At 36.4% G+C, this 17,473-nt stretch overlaps 1 protein-coding gene across 4 annotated transcripts in view; it reads left to right on the top strand.

Moving 5' to 3' along the window:
- The window catches only part of LOC145663894 (synaptosomal-associated protein 25-like), a 143,751-nt gene that overhangs the window by 108,919 nt on the left and 17,359 nt on the right, over positions 1–17,473 (top strand). For 3 of the 4 annotated variants that reach the window (XM_081730060.1, XM_081730058.1, XM_081730061.1), the window contains 4 exons: positions 2,415–2,463; positions 9,005–9,122; positions 11,014–11,154; positions 16,817–16,961. In XM_081730060.1, coding sequence (XP_081586186.1) covers positions 2,415–2,463; positions 9,005–9,122; positions 11,014–11,154; positions 16,817–16,961 — 453 coding nt within the window. Of the gene's footprint in view, positions 1–2,414; positions 2,464–3,337; positions 3,387–9,004; positions 9,123–11,013; positions 11,155–16,816; positions 16,962–17,473 lie in introns of all 4 variants that reach the window. The other variant, XM_081730059.1, reaches the window with a different exon arrangement.

Below are 17,473 nucleotides of genomic sequence, written 5' to 3'. Positions count from 1 at the left end.
TTGTCTGAGTGTTCTGCTCGAAAGCAGGTTCTAGCCCACTTACTCTCACGTAGGTGGGTCCACAAAACCAGTTAGGCAGGTTAGGGTTACCAGTTGCTCTCACCTGTGCTTCAAAACGAGAGATGGCAAACTGAAATATATATAAATGTCTGTATGTTGACTTAGAGCTTATTCAGACTTATTTATGATTATCAGTATATCAGAATGTCGAGATATTAAAGATATCATTAGTGTAAAATTATTGCTTGATACTATAGTGATCGCGATAAGTCGTGAAGCTTGACGTAGCTTTACCGATTCACCACTCAGTAGAACGCAGGGGTGTGTCCGATCGTCAATCCCCACCTATGAAATGTTGCCAGTGTCGTCTTTCACGCAGAGAACATCATCTGTGAATACAGTGTTGTCGGATTGCCGCTAAGATTCGTTTTGTTGTTATTACTATTGTTGTTGTTGTTTTTATATTTTTGCTATTGTTACCGTTTAATCCGAATAATTGTTATTGTTAGTATTAGTGTTATAGTTCTTTGAGTTCCTTTTTTTCGCTCGTTTGCCATATCAAGTTTGGCAGTGTTGTTGGTGCACTTCTGCTGTGTCACTTGTTCTCAAATGAGCATTTGGAAGGCAGCTTCACGAATCATACCGAATTCTTCCGAGGGAAATCAATTCTATGATTCGTGCAGAGCCCAGGCTTCACGGGTCGTCGGGATCACTATAGTTTTATTGCATTCCAAATACCGTAAATGTTATAATGTTCTTGGATTAGGGAACATTTGTTTACTCAGTCATGGAAATTCAGGAAAATCAATACCACAATTTCAATGTGAGCCTTACAAGGGCTTCAAGGCAATATGAGTGGTGAGATTTCTTTGGACAGACCGTCCTATACGTAATCTTCATTACGTTTTTTTTTCTTTCTTAATTGTCAGTTTTAATATGAATTTGTGACAGGAATAATTCAACCTGATATAGGTTGACTAGTGTTTCTCCAGCTTTATAAGACCGTTGAGGATCTATAAGAAATTTCTAGAATGTAGCAAATTTTGGTATATATATATATATATATATATATACACCAATATATATATATATATATATATATATATATATATATATATATATATATATATATATATATATATACACCAAATATATATATAAAAGATGGGAGTCGATGTGCTAACCATACATCGCTGACCTAAAAGCCGCCTGACCATCCATACTCCTTCTTGGCCACAACACCAGGAAATTTTGTTTGAAATGAGATGATTTACTTGTTAGTTTGTAGTGTTTGACTTAATCAACCAATTTATTTCACTGTTCTGCTTACATTTACCCATGTTTGACTCAGTAAACACGTTCTAGTTGGTGAGGGCCGCGGTGGTTCAGTGATAGAGTGTTCACCTCTGGTGCATGGTTTCCTTGGTTCAACCCCACCTCGCGCCAAGCGAACTTCGTGGTGGACAAACACCGTATGCGTGGGTTTTCTCGGAGTTCTTCAGTTTTCTCCCACTTTCTTCATTCCACTATTTAATTAATTTCTCATCATCGTCTCCTTTAGCCTAACCGGCGTAACCGTGGGACGTAAAATTAAAAGATTTCATTTCATTTCAACGTTCTGGTTGATAGAGACATATGAAAATGCAGCGTTTCTGTTTCGGTATGCAGATATTATTTTCTATCGAAATATTAGCTGTTTGAAATTTGAATTATATACATGAACATTGTACTTCTCAGAAAAATTCAAGCTAGTTAAAATTGAATGCTGGATTTTTCACACAATTGTTTGTACAAGTATATTAGTAGTATTTACTACTATAGTCGTAAAGAAGAAAAAAGTTAAAAGTAATTCGTATGTGAAGGCTCATGTGAAATTGAGTTTAGAATTCTATGTACGGTGCCAGATACTGTTAAGTTTATAGAAATAGTGCATATTAGATATTACAACGCCGAAATAATGTAAAGCTTAGAATGCTTAAATATATAAAAAATTTGTTAAATTACGTAAAAGAATTAAAATAATAATATAGTGTTGTTATTAAATAAAAATAAATACTTAAAAATTAAAATTTGTTAAAATAAGGAAATATATTTGCTTTAAGGAAATTGACGAAATTGTTATTTAAAAATATATATCTTAATGTAGTCTTTCAAAAAAAATCTCATTTTTATCTGTTTTTCAAGGAACCTTCAATGTTTCATTCCATATATTGCTGTTAAAGTTTCTTCTCGTCTGTTCTATGATTCGTATGTTTATTTATTGTGTTTTTATTTCTTTAATTATCTTTTTTTTCTGTATGTGTATGCACCTTCCAAGTTAATTGCTTTAAAATTGTTTTGTGTGTATATATACATACACTCTATATATTTAATTGAATCCATTATTTGTTTGATTTATTTCTGTGCCTTTATAGAGCGAGGATGCAGGGGCTCAGACGTTAAAGTTATTGCACCATCAAGGGGGTAAGGCTATACGCGTTGTTTTGCTTGCGCTTCAACAGTGCAATGTGTCAATCTAGCGCACTAACATTTCTAATGAATTTTAGGTATGGATTTGGTGCTGCTAGTGTGTGCTTTGTGTGTTTTTTTAACCATAACATATTTACAGTTGACAAAGAAAGAGATAGACGCTACAGAAAGGAGATTTGTGGAAATTGAAGGTTGAAGTGATTTTTTTTAAAAAAATAATTTTAACATGGAGAACTGAAAAGCGGTTAATTATATCTTCTTACTAACAGATCTTACTGGTGAAATGGAGTTGAAATTCTATAGCTTGTAAATGCCGCAGAGTAGAGGTAGTCATGGGCGCCCGAAGAAAATGTTCTGGGAGGGGGATCTCGCTGGTTCCTATATTACGTTTTGTACTTTTTATTTGTATTAAGAAAATCTTAAATTTGTTTTCGTGACCCAGGGGGCGGGCCCCCGTGCCTCCTCCTTCGGGCGCCCATGGAGGTAGTGGTAAATTCTTCTTAAGGGATTTAGTGGTAGTATAGTAAGAACGAATTAGTGGTTGTTTACTTATTATGTAGATTAATTACTAATTAGATTTTTTCTTTCTTGGTGCTGACAGTTTACGTCCCTATGATGTACTAATTTATAATTCTGCGTTGATCGATTGGCATGGTTACATTTCCTTTTATTGTTACGTTTGAATCAAACGATTAAAATAATAACAAAAGGGTGTCTAATATATTCGACTAGTAGTGCAGTGCATGTTTTATTCCTAGTTATTTTGGTGTATCTTCTTAATTGTCAGCATTTAGAATGTATAGTAGACCTGTCTCAATCTGATGTTTATATATGACAGACTATGATTTTGCTGTTACTATTTTTGTAGAGCCATGAAGTTGGGATGAAAACGCTAGTGATGTTGGATGAACAAGGGGGTAAGATTGCTTAATCAATATTTTCGTGTTCACTAGACTTTTCGACCCAGCACCAAACCATCTGTAGAATAAGTAGTTCCTTCGGCTTTAGAAACTGCTGTTCTATACCTAAATGACAGGCTTTGTTTATTAGCTTGTGTATATACAGGGTGTTTGAAAAAGAACTCCCTAGTTTTAAGTATAAATTTAATTGGGAAATGAATGAAAACTTACATCAGTGAGTACATATCATGAAAGAGAATTCCTTCAAGTTTTGTTTAATGTTGGTAGACTTCAACGTGGGATCCATTTGTGGCCCTGCACACGTCGAGACGATATTCCACTTCTCGCCATGTATTCACCAACATTTCAGGTGTAACTGTCCCAACCGCCGCGACAATTCTTACCCGTAAATGATTGATGTCTCTGATCTTTTCACTGTACACAACATTTCTTATGTGGCCCCAAAAGAAAAGGTCCAGTGGGGTTAAGTCTGGGCTTCGTAGTGTCAAAGGCATTGGGCCAGCCCTGCCTATCCACCTGCCTGGATTGAACTGAGGAAACAGAGGAAAAAACAGCACTGGTGCCGTCTCAAGGTCAAGCAGACCTGCCAACTGCAGAAGAGCCAAACTTGTAGAGTTGATGAATCAAACACCACAAACTAGAATAGTGTATGTCACTTTGTACAGATTCTAGGACACTTTAAAACTAGGGAGTTCTTTTTTAAACACACTGTAGAAAACAAGGATTGTGATCCTTTTATCATCGAATTACGTGGAAGTACGATTTTATTGTCTATAAAAATAGGGAACCGTAGAATATTGAACTATACAGGTTTATGGTTGCTGCATATAACTTGAGTGACTAAACTCAGTCTCACTTTTAGAAAGTAGCAAAACGAAAGTGACGTTTAACTGGCGTCGTGTAGCATGACATTGTCGTTGGTGGTTTTTTTGACTGGTAGAAACTAAAATGAACATCGATAAGTCATTTAATAATAAAATAATAATGTCGTGCAGCTGAGCCATTGTTGGCATCATATTACATTATTTTCAGGAATGCTTAGTTTCTTCGTGTTGTCAATCAACAAAATCGCATCACAATATTCACTGAATTTCTCACACAATGAATACTAACTTTTCGATGTGCACGAACTTCGATATGCTTCTTTGTTATTTTTTGGTGGTGTCCTAGGACTATTAGCAGATGGGCCTGGCACGCCTGCCTCGTGAACGAGGTGCTGGGAATCAGTGAAACAAGATGGTGGTACCATTGCAGGTTTGCACCAACGTGGAACAGCGGAGTGTCGTTAGATTTCTGCTAATTAAAGAGTTGAAACCAATCGAAATTCACCGTCGGATGGCAGTGCAATATAGTGAAAGTTGTTTGAATCCCGACACAAATTGGCAAATAACTTCAAACGGGAAGTAACAAGTGTTGAAGATTCGACACGCCTAATACGCTCTGTCTGTGCAGCCACGAACAACAAAATTGCGAAAGTTGATGACTTGATACGGGGAAAACACGCGTATTACAGTGAGTGATATTACAGCAAAGATGAACATTAGTGTCGGATCAACCCACCATATTGCACTGCCATCCGACAGTGAATTTCGATTAGTTTCAGTCCTTCAGCTAACAGAAATCTAATGACACTCCGCACCTCCACACTGGTGCCAACTTGCAAGGGTGCCAGCCACCATCTTGTGTCACTGATTCCCAGCATCCCGTACGCGAGGTAGGCATGCCAAACTCATCTGATAATAGCTTTAAGACACCACCAAAAAATAATAGAAAAGCACAAACTTTGTCGAAATTTTGTATTTTTTATACAACTATTCCGGCTATTTATTGAATGGACCTTGTAAGTTCCATATTCAGTTAAACCATTCATATGTAATATAACAATATACATTGTTTCTCATTTATATTGATTTTTAAGGGCCTGCTTTTTCCCTGGCCTTTTCATCTCTACTCCTACATACACACAACCCTGAGAAATTGTAACTTGCATTGGAGATAAAACAGGAACATACCTTTTAGCGTACTCCTTTTATATTCTGCAGTGTCATTAGGTGTTGGAAATAAAATCCCAATTTCATTTTATACCCAGACATATCATAAATAAGTACTGTTTGATCCGTAAAATTTCATGCAGGAATTTGGGATAGTTATCCAAACATGCATTAAACGAATTTCACAATTTATATCATGCTGTTGTATAAATGGTTAAGGGTCTTCAAACATGTTAAAAATATATGCAGCAACCTTTTATTATTAACGTAAATAAATAAATAAATAAATAAATAAATACTCAAATATTCGTCAGGAGATGATTTAATAATTTGTATGAGAATTTTGTGTCAGTAATAAGGTTTTGAGAGTTAGCTATTTCGGGTACAGCAGCATGTATATATATATATATATATATATATATATATATATATATATAATCTCCTTTGTAAAACAAATTAGTTCACCTTATAAATCACAAGAATTTGTATGTATCATAGCATTATCGTATATAAAGATACTAATACACTATGTTGCCAAAAGTCACCGGACACCCTTGGTACTGTTGGTCGGAAAGGCACCATACGTATAACTCGGATGTCGGATCTCCTTTTGGTTCAGTTACAGCGTTTACCCTTCGGGGTAGGCTGGCTTACTAAGTTCTGGTACAGTGATGGCGGAATTCCGCTCCGTTCATCCTGTAGCACGGTGAAACATTGCACGTTTTGATTGTTAGTCGAGTAGCTCTGGCACGCAACTGAAGCTCCATTTCATCCCAAAGATGTTCAATAGGGGTCAGGTTGGGGCTTTGCGCCTGCCAGACAAGCACTTCCAGCTAATTATTGTCAAATCACGACTCCGTGACGCGTTCTATATAAACAGGAGCATTATCGTGTTGATACAGAAAGGAGCCTTTCCTAAACTGTTTCCATAGTGTTGGTAGCATGCTATTGTCTAAAATGTCTTCGTACACACCAGAAGTTATCGACCCGTCAATTAAAACTAACGGGCCCAACCCAAAGCTGGAGAAACCGCCCCAAACTATAACACCAAATTTCATGTTTGACACAATACAACTCCTCCAAATAACCTTCGCTAGGCATTCGCCAGGTCAAAACACGCTCATCAGAGTGCCAGAACATGTATCGTGATTCATCACTCCACATTACATTCTTTCACTGCTCCAAAGTTCAATTATGGTGCTCTTTGCATCATTGCAAACACCTGCGCGCATTAGCGTGTGATTGGGGGCTTTCTGACAGCACCACGACCCTGAAAACCAAGTGCTATTACCTCTCGGCGGACAGTCCTGTCACAGGTTTGTGTACCTGAGCTGAAACGGAAGTTCTCTGCAACCTCTGACAAAGATGTCTGCTGGTTGTTTCGCACAACATGCTTCCTGGTTTTCCTGACTCGACCACTTAGTTTCTATTGGCCTACCAGAGCGAGACTTCGGTTCAGTAGTTCCATGGCGTTTCCACCTGACTATAACATCGCTAACTGTGGATTGGGGCACGTTTAGCTGCTGAGAAATCTCTCCGATCGTATGTTCAAATTTATGGGCATCTATAATCATGCTCCTATCGAATGCATTAAACTCGTTCCGTTGACTCATCGTGACAGACAACACACGTTTTATGCTCCAGCATTTCTACATTCACTTATATAGCGTGGTGAGGTGTACTGATGTCATTCTGGGATCGTTTACTTTACGTAAAGCGGTGTTTGGTGACTTTTGGCAAAATGGTGTACAGTCACAAACATAAATACGTTACTATACTTAATATTTAGAATTTTTACATCTTAATCACTAATTTAATATTTGAAATCAAAACTCATTAATTCCAGTATAATCGCTTTTTGCCCGGTGTCTGATTAGCAATGCATGTTATGTGGCTTCTTATTAATCCAGTATACAGTTGAGAAAATTAATTGCATGTATTGGAGAGTCATTGGCTTATTGTTAATATCATTTAAACAAAATGAAGCTAGTGAAAGAGGCTAATGACGCCATTTTAAAAAGGGATGTCTTGATTTATTATTATTTAATGTGACTTGGAAATATTTGTGCATAAGAGATTAGCAAAGTAATAAAATTAGAATTTGAAAATTAAACCCTGTTTCAGTAACAGAGAACAATACTTCCACATACAAATCAGTGATCTAATGTTGTAGCTTGCAGAAACTGAAAACTTTCAGAAGAGTTATTTTTAACAAATGAAAAAAAGAAAAAATGCTAGAACAGTATATGCTTAGTTTCTGACGTATAAGAGAGTTTCTTAAACACTTTACTGATTGAAGTTTACAAAAGGCATATCTTCAACACTACCACGCACATTTTTAATTGTTTGATGTATCCCTCTAAGAACATGTATTGTTTGTATTCCTCACCTGTCTGTGTACAAGAAAAGAATACATAAGTTGAAACTGAAAACAATCAGTTACTACAGTAGACTCCGAGTATCCGACGTAATATGGCGGAAGAGCAGGCCGGTTAACAAAAAAGCCGGAGTTCTATGAACTTTTTATTATTATTATTATTATAAACATTAAGCATACCCCAAGGACAATTTAGGGATACAGTACTGTGCGTACTGTACAGTTACAATCAGGACCAGCGGCAAGCGTACTGCATAGAGGTCCGTTACACACTGACGAAACAATGAACAAGGAGCAGAATGTTGCTTTTTTCCTGTCACAACTTGTATTTTGCGCGCGACACGTAGGAGGACCGTAGCAGACGCCCGCTTCTAATGCCTTGGCAATGTTGCCAATGCAACGCCTTGCTTTCCTCATTTAATTACGATAAAAGAAAACTAGGCCGGATAGTCGCGAACCAGATACTTGGAAGTCTGCTGTATATGTTCACTCTGAGAACATTGTTAGTATGATTACGAAATGAATCAAGATTACATTCTGGGATGCAGGAGTAGGGAAAGCGGTACAAAGCAGGAATCCAGTAAAGTCAAAAGTCAGAGTAAGCTGAAAGCCAGGGATAGGATAACAGAATCATACAATTTCTGCAGCAGCAAAGCTTGCAAGAAAGCAGTAAATTGTATTTTCATGAAGTGCAGACTAATTTGTCGGACAGTAATTGTCAAGTTTTTGAAATATTTTAATCAAACGTAACAATGTCGTGTCTTTTTGATGCTGTGAAAGTTCTGTTATGTGGTCTCGTGACTTACTGTGTGCATGAGGAATACATGTTCTTGAGTCCCTAATTAGAATCTTTTAAACAAGGTAAAAGTTACTTACGACAATTAGTCAATGTATCGGACTGTGTTAAAGAAGCGTCAGCGTCTTTTTATATCAGAAAAGTGTTTAACAACAACCCACCATATATTAGAAAGTAAGCATTTCCGTACGTATCAACATAGCTGTCAAAAATCAGTTATGAAAGTTTTCCACTGTATTTTTAATACACCCTGTATATTTGTTGTAAGTGTAAATGTAATTGTAGTAAAGAAGTAGATTTCTTGCAATAAATCATATAATTGATTAGATTATTTATTACATAAAATAATGTGTACATATTAAATAACACAGTCGTAATGGTTCTGAAATACACAAGAATTAAATGTTTGAATGTTCGCAACACTAATCTTAAATGTTTATTTTCTTATTAGAACAACTGGATCGCATTGAGGAGGGGATGGATCAAATCAACGAAGATCTGAAAGAGGCAGAGAAAAATTTGACTGGAATGGAGAAATGTTGTGGGTTGTGTGTATTGCCGTGTAACAAGTAAGTGAACAGAAGAATTATTTTGTATGTAACCAGGAAAAAGTATTTATATATATCCTACATATAATAGTGTACTTAAAACGTAAAAGAATATTCCCAGTTACAGAGGAAGTTTATATTCTCAGCAACACATAGTTTAAAATTTGTAATGAGTAGATTGTTATAAAGAGTGATATACTAGTGAATCGAAGAAGTTACTATTTCGTAATTCCCCTACATATTGGGTTGAGCAGTAGTTCTCCCACCCCAAGTGGAAAAAGGTCTTTTTGAGTTTTATTCTGAGTCATAATAAGTGTTCGTGTTCCGTGTCACTAATTTCAACCCCAAACTACGAATAAGTCTCTAATTTCAACCCCAAACTACGAATAAGTCTCTAATTTCAACCCCAAACTACGAATAAGTCTCTAATTTTAACCTCAGACTACGGATGTTACTAATTTCAACCCCAAACTATGAATAACTTGCCAATTTCAACCCCAAACTACGAATAAGTCTCTAATTTTAACCTCACACTACAAATGAGTCACTAATTTCAACCCTAAACTACGAATAAGTCTCTAATTTCAGCCCCAAACTACGAATAACTCCAATTTCAACCCCAAACTACGAATAAGTCTCTAATTTTAACCTCAGACTACGGATGTCACTAATTTCAACCCCAAACTACGAATAACTCTCCAATTTCAACCCCAAACTACGAATAAGTCTCTAATTTTAACCTCAGACTACGAATAACTCCAATTTCAACCCCAAACTACGAATAAGTCTCTAATTTTGAGCAAGACACTATGATTTATAAAAATCGGAGTACAATAGACTCACGATTATCCGAGGTAATTGGGACCGAGCCTACAAAAACTCGATTAACATGGAGATCAGCTATTATTAGATGCAGTAGTAACGGAATTTACCCATTGTTCTGTGTGCTGCGCATCCAATCTCCAGTAGTCACTTCTCCGACTTCTAAATCAGTAGCTATCTTTCTAATCGATTCACCAGTATCCAGTCTTTTAATCTCTTTAAATTTCGTTTCCAGAAAAAATATAACTCTCTTTCGTTTGCCACTCAACGCACAAGCCCTAAACAGGCAGAGATACTATAGTAGCACAAAACCTAACTTAATTAACTAAAAGAGATGGGGTAACTTCACTCTTTTGTTTTCAGCAAATTTTAACTCCAAGTTGAGGGCATGATTAAAATGATCTAAAGAAACTACATATTATGTATTATTTAAAATCGAATATTTTTTACATAGTTTATACTGTAAAGTTGTTTTATATGTGTATGTACAAATGTGAGACATGGAAACAATTAGATTCAGAAACAATAGAATTATTTCAGGTTAAAGGTGGGTACATACCAAGTTTCGTTAAAAATGGGTGGAACTAGGCCGGATAGTCGAGAGTTTACTGTATTATTATTATTATTATTATTATTATTATTATTATTATTATTATTATTATTATTATTATTATTATTATTATTATTATTATTATTATTATTAAATTGTAGTATTGCTTGTTAGATTGGTAGTGGTGAAATCGTCAGGTGACTTCCGCATATCTTGAGTAAGAGTCAAGTATGCTCGATCATGGAAGAACACTGGATAACACTGCCGTAGAGTTTCGATCGTAGAGAGATCTATAGACTAAGCACAATAAATTTGAAAATAAAGTCAAGAAAAATGTGATGAAGGAATCAGTTTAAAATCAGAAAAGTTGTTAAAGGAAGAGAAATGATTGAAATATTCGAATAAGATTCTATAAGTGTTACGTTCGTGTTACTATTATCTTGGAAATGTGTGTTAAGAGGCTTCTTGTAGTAGAGACTATTTGTATTTTTTAAAAGGTAAACCCTTAAGTATCGATTGTATTTTTCTGTGTTTATTCAGATCCACATCTTTCAAAGAAGACGAAGGAACGTGGAAAGGCAACGATGATGGGAAGATAGTAAATAACCAGCCTCAGAGGGTTGTCGATGAAAGGAACGGTGTGGGAGGGGCAGCTCCACCTCAAGGAGGATATGTTCGAAGGTAAGTTTTAGGTTTTTTGTGCATAACACGTTCAATGATAGATACAGTCAGAGAGAATAACGTTCTCTTTCTGTATTCTGAGTACCTGTTCTCCCAATAAATTCCTTTCAAGCAGCGAATTTTTTAGACTTCCAAACTATGCTGTATGCAGAAGTATGGGAAAGCTTATAGGAATACTATGTCCGGCTGTCTATCGAAACAAAATGAAATCTTTCATTTTAACGTCTCACGATTATATCCGTTATGCTAAGGGAGACGGATGATTGAGGCAAGTGAATGAATGATGATGATGGAAGAATTGGCGGAATGAAAATGTGGAAGGAAACTGGAGCACCTCGAGAAAACCCACGGACACGATGTGGTCCACCACAAACCCACTTGGCCGAGAATCGAACCAAGGACCTCATGTACACTCATGTCCAAAATGATTGTCGCATATCTATAACTGTCTTCTTGTAAGAATATAATTTGATAATTATTTTGCAGGGTACTTTTAATACTGATACTATGTGTATAATCGGGAAATGTATATTTGTGGTAAATTTCATAGGAAAAGAATTATAAATAAGAAAATTAGAATGAGTAAAACAAAATATTGCTAAATGGCCAATAAAGTTTTATTTTCGTTTTATTGTTCTTATTTACTGCTCTTTTGACATGAAAATTGCCACATATATGTCTTTGCCAATTATACACATATTAACATTATAAGAAATACAGGGTGAATTAGTTATCAAATTATATTCCTACAACAACATACTTATAGACATGCGACAATATTTTTGGACATGAATGTACCAGAGGTAAGCGCTCTACCACTGAGCCACCGTGCCGCCTCCCCCGGTATTAAAAAAGAAACTGTAATAGATAGTAAGAAATTATTTATTTATTTTTGAATTCAATACAATTTCCCAAGAATGGGTTCTATCCCCTTCCTTTATTTTCTATTCAAGTCGAAAGTGGTAGAAATAGACCATTTCTGGTTTAATATTGAGTATCATGGAGCAAAAGCAGTAATAAATGGAAAGAAACTGTCTTCTGCAATCGACTCAGTGTCCGAAGAATAGATTCTGTCTCCATTATTATTTTTCTACTAAAACCGGAAGTGGTACAAAGTGAACCTTCCCGTTCCAATGTTTATATCTCAATGGAGCAAGAACGATAAGAGATAGTAAGAATTGGTTCTGTAATATGGATTTAGCCTCCCAAGAAACAAACTTACATAAAATATTTCAGTTTAATGTTCCAAGTTTATTCCCTTTAGGCTAAAGGAGACGGGGCGTGAATGGAAGACTTGGTGGAATGAGAAAGTGGGAGGAAACGGGAATACCTCGAGAAAACCCCACGGACATAATGTGATCCACCACAAACTTACATGGCCAGGAATTGAACCAGGGACGCCGTGCACCAGAGGTGAGCATGAGCCTCCCAAGAATAAATTATCTCTCTATCATTACCCTTCTATTCAAATCAAAATTTCTGGAAATGTACAATGTCCGGTTTCGGCACGAACCGCCATAGTGATAAAATTGTGTAATAGATAGCGAGAAGCAGTTTTTGATACGGACAAGTACCGCAAGGATAAAATCCATCACCGAGTTTATTCCTCTGTTGCAGCCAGAAGTGGTAGAAACTACACCTTCCGGTTTCAGTATTTATATCTTTATAGAGCAAAAATAATAAGAGGTCGCAAGAAATGACTTTTGAATGCGGATTCAGCGTCCAAAGAGACGTTTTATCTCAGCTTTTATTCTTCTACTGAAACAGGAAGTAGTAAAAATTAGCTTTATCTTCTACTGAAACGGGAAGTAGTAAAATTAGTTTTTTCTTCTACTGAAACGGTAAGTAAGGAGTGCGATTTAAGTTAAGATTACTGGCAAAAAGCACGCATAAAACGAAAGCCACTCGTTCGATCTCAATGAAAATTTCACCCTTTGCTTGTCATAGTATCTCACGAGTGTATGCTAAGTGTGAGCGCGTAAACGTAAACGGGAAGCGAATGACAGCCGAACAGGGCAAGGCTGTCTGCAAGCGGCTTATCCAATTATACGAGAACCAGTGCACATGGATTTTACGGCTGCTTTAAACCATTTTAAGTGTGAATATCCTTATAGTACAGTGCATAGAATGTTGAAAAATTATGTGGAGACTGGTGAAGCATCACGAAAGAAGAAATCTGGTTGCTCAATTTCAAAATGTAGACAAAAAGTGAGAAGTTTGATTAGACGAGAACTCTTGAAGAACCCTAACTTGCCAAATCATTTTTTAGGACGAAAATATCAAATTTCTGAATGCAGTGTAAGGAGGATCAAGAAAGAAAACTGATTCAAAGTTAAAATATATAAAAGTGCACCATTTTATACAGACGAACAGAAGAAGCGCGCTAAGAGCAACTGCCGCAAACTCTCCGACAAGAAGTTCGCGAACAAGATTGTGATCATGGATGATGAAACTTACTGTTACCAAAAGTTAGCGTTCACACCTGTTTCCAAGTATATATGGTAAACGTCAACTTAATCCTAGCAAGTTCGTGAAACCTAAAGACAGGTATACGAAAAAGTTTTTGACCTGGCAGGCGATCGCGGCAAACGGTAAAATTTCATCTGCTCTTGTTCGAAGTGGGACAATCAACGGTGACCAGTATTTAGAGTACATTGAAAAGGTTTTGTTTCTATGGATACAAAAAGAGTTCACCGGACATGACATTGTGTTTTAGCTCGATATGGCATCCTCGCATTATGTGGAAAAACTGCGAGACGCGCTTACTGATGCTGGTATTGGGTTCGTCGGTAAAAACGAGAACGCGCCAGAACTTCCTCAGGTTAGAAACGTTGAGCATTTTTGGGCTCTAGTTAAACACAAAATGGCTAGAAAGCTTACTTTCATCAAGGATGTGAAAGATATGCAAAACAAAGTGGTTAGAAGTATCAAAAGAAGTGGCAAAAAGTAGTGGACAAGCGCTTTTCCGGAAGTTCCGGTTCTAGCTTCGAGAAATCGGCCGCAAGGGTGTCTACAGCGTCAAATAGTAAACTACTTCTTTTTTCAGATATCATTTGTTAAATGTGTTGTGATTTCTGAAGAAATAAAAAAGTTATTTACAAAAATTCAAAATTCCCTTAACTTAAATCGCACTCCTTAGTAAAATTAGTTTTTTCTTCTACTGAAACGGAAAGTAGTGAAAATTGGCTTTTTCTTCTACTGAAACGGGAAGTAGTAAAAATTGGCTTTTTCTTCTAATGAAACGGGAAGTAGTAAAAATTAGCTTTTTCTTCTCATGAAATGGGAAGTAGTAAAAATTAGCTTTTCTTCTACTGAAATGGGAAGTAGTAAAATTGGCTTTTTCTTCTAATGTAACGGGAAATAGTAAAAATTAGCTTTTTCTTCTCATGAAATGGGAAGTAGTAAAAATTAGCTTTTCTTCTACTGAAATGGAAAGTAGTAAAATTGGCTTTTTCTTCTAATGAAACGGGAAGTAGTAAAAATTAGCTTTTTCTTCTCATGAAATGGGAAGTAGTAAAAATTAGCTTTTCTTCTACTGAAATGGGAAGTAGTAAAATTGGCTTTTTCTTCTAATGAAACGGGAAGTAGTAAAAATTAGCTTTTTCTTCTCATGAAACGGGAAGTAGTAAAAATTAGCTTTTTCTTCTCATGAAACGGGAAGTAGTAAAAATTAGCTTTTTCTTCTCATGAAACGGGAAGTAGTAAAAATTAGCTTTTCTTCTACTGAAATGGGAAGTAGTAAAATTGGCTTTTTCTTCTAATGAAACGGGAAGTAGTAAAAATTAGCTTTTTCTTCTACTGAAACGGGAAGTAGTAAAATTAACCTTTTCTTCTACTGAAACGGGAAGTAGTAAAAAATTTCTCCTACTGAAACGGGAAGTAGTAGAAATTAGTTTTTCTTCTATTGAAACGGGAAGTATTAAAAATTATAGCACAACTTCTAGTTTCTATATTGATTTTTATTAAAGTAGTAATCGTAAGAGATAGCTAGAAACTGTTTTTGATACGGATTCAGCATCCGAAGAACAAGTGCCATCTGTGACCTTATCTTTTTTATTGCAACCAAAAGTTACAGATCTACTACTTTCAGCCCTAGTGATGAATTTAGTTCTACAGCGTAAAACGAAATTCACTTATTTTGAAGTAAGCAGTTACATGTTTGATATTTCCTTAACCCTTATGCAGACAAGCTGAAATATAACAACAGTCTTAGATGTACCAGACTTGACTTTGGGCAGAAGAAAGTTATGATGATGATTATTATTATTTTTTTTACTATTATTATTAATAATAATAATAATAATTTATTTATTATTTGAACTTTTATTATACAGTGTACCTAGGCGATTAGATTTCTTAGTTTTCATTTCAAAGGCAAATCGCTGGTTACAGAAGGTTGTTCGGCATATATCGGACGGAATTAAAAGCGCCATTGTCATCTCAGGATTGACGCTAGAACTACGCATCTGGTGTTGTAAGCACTAGTGTATCTGAAGTTCTAGATGGGTGAATGTCGTCAAATTACAAGTAAACCGTTACTGGGAAGGATAAATCATGTCCCTTTTCTGTGCTCGTCTTTCCTGCATATTTAAAGTGAATCATTGTCAGGAGAATGGGTTTAAACCCGGGATGATTACTGCAAGGTTTGTTATAACCCGTTACACATACCTAAAGCCCACAGCATAACAGTCGCCCACGAAAAGCACCAGGAAGAAAGAATTCCAAGGAAAGTGATCCACTAACTGGCCTTCCAGAAAAAACACCGACCCAGCATGGCATGGACTAGTGATTCAATCTGGTACTTTTCAACTGTGAACACAGGCATTCGTAAGCGGCTGGACTGAGGTAAGACACACGTACACCACCCGATCCCACACCACATTGCAGAACGAACATCAAACTGCAAGAAATTCAATGAAAAACATTTTAGTGGGGATGGGAGGTCAAATGGTAGACTGTCGTCACAATGGATGAATCAATTCATCCATCTCACTACTGGTAGTCACCCCTTGATAGTGATTAGATTTCGCAAGGGTGCTGCAGCTTCGTTCATCACTGCCTGGAAAAGATCGTCGCGTGCGTTTATTGTTGTTATGAGATTGAGTTATGCGAAAAGTTGTTGATACGCTAGGTTTGATAAAAACTTGAAATACAAGATACTTCCAGGAATACAGTATGACAGTGTCTTTCGGATTGATATTCCACAATTATATGGTACGAACACCAACCAGTTAATCATGGACAGGGCTTCAAGTCATGCTGCCAGAATATATATATATGCGGTTTTATCAAGAAATGGAACGGGAATTTGGAATTTGTGTGACTCCGTTTCAGAGCCTGGATGCCAGTGCAGTGAATTTCTGTGTCTTTAATTTGTTCAAAAGACGTTCCTAATATTGACGTCTCCTCTGGTCTCCGGAAAACTTGCAGAGAGGAGTGGGACTGAATTCTATTGCCCATGTTTCGAGGAAGTTTGCTCGGATGGAAATCTGGTCAATAATTCATAATGCTGGAGTCTTGCCTTACGAGAAACCTCACCACCACCACTACTAGTATTGTATCGGTCCGTATAAATCGAACAACCTTCTGTACTGCTAGAAATAGATATATACTTCGTATGCTTATTGTCTGGTACTACGATGGGAATATGTTTATATTACAGGATTACCAACGATGCACGTGAGGATGAAATGGATGAAAACTTGACACAAGTCAGCAGCATGATTGGTAACCTAAAAAATATGGCGCTTGATATGGGTTCTGAGTTGGAGAGCCAGAACGAACAAATTGATAGACTTAATCGCAAGGTGAGTTCTCACTAACAATTAGTGACTCCTGTGATACTTGTATTCACTAAAATAATGTTTCAGGTTTTTCCTTTCGCATTTCTTCATACAGACACAACACGAACTGAACTTAGGTTTCTACTGAGCAGTTAAACAAACCTGGCGTCTAACAATTGGATAGGGTGCGTTGTGGTCACTATTGCTCTTCAACAATAGAGACATCAACGCTAGCACGAACGTTATACGATTCACAAGTCATACTTGTACAGCCGTAATAATATGATAAGGTAATATGTAACCTATGATTTCCAAACTTGAAATATTTCACAAAAGATTCCACATTGAACTGATGGCAACAGCGCGGTCAGTCGGCTTGAATGCCTAGAAACAGCATGAAAGTATACTACAATGATTGATGAACAACCCTTCGTTTTATTTACAGCACGTACGGCTATATATTAGACGCCAGATATCCTTAGCTTAGTTGAATGAGTCGAAATTTTAGTACGCTGTTAATAATTGGGTGCACGAAG

This window comes from Thermobia domestica, chromosome 11 (genome assembly GCF_964235325.1).
Source record: "Thermobia domestica chromosome 11, izTheDome1.hap1.1, whole genome shotgun sequence".
Lineage (NCBI taxonomy): Eukaryota > Metazoa > Arthropoda > Insecta > Zygentoma > Lepismatidae > Thermobia > Thermobia domestica.
This window is presented reverse-complemented; position numbering and strand designations above follow the sequence as displayed.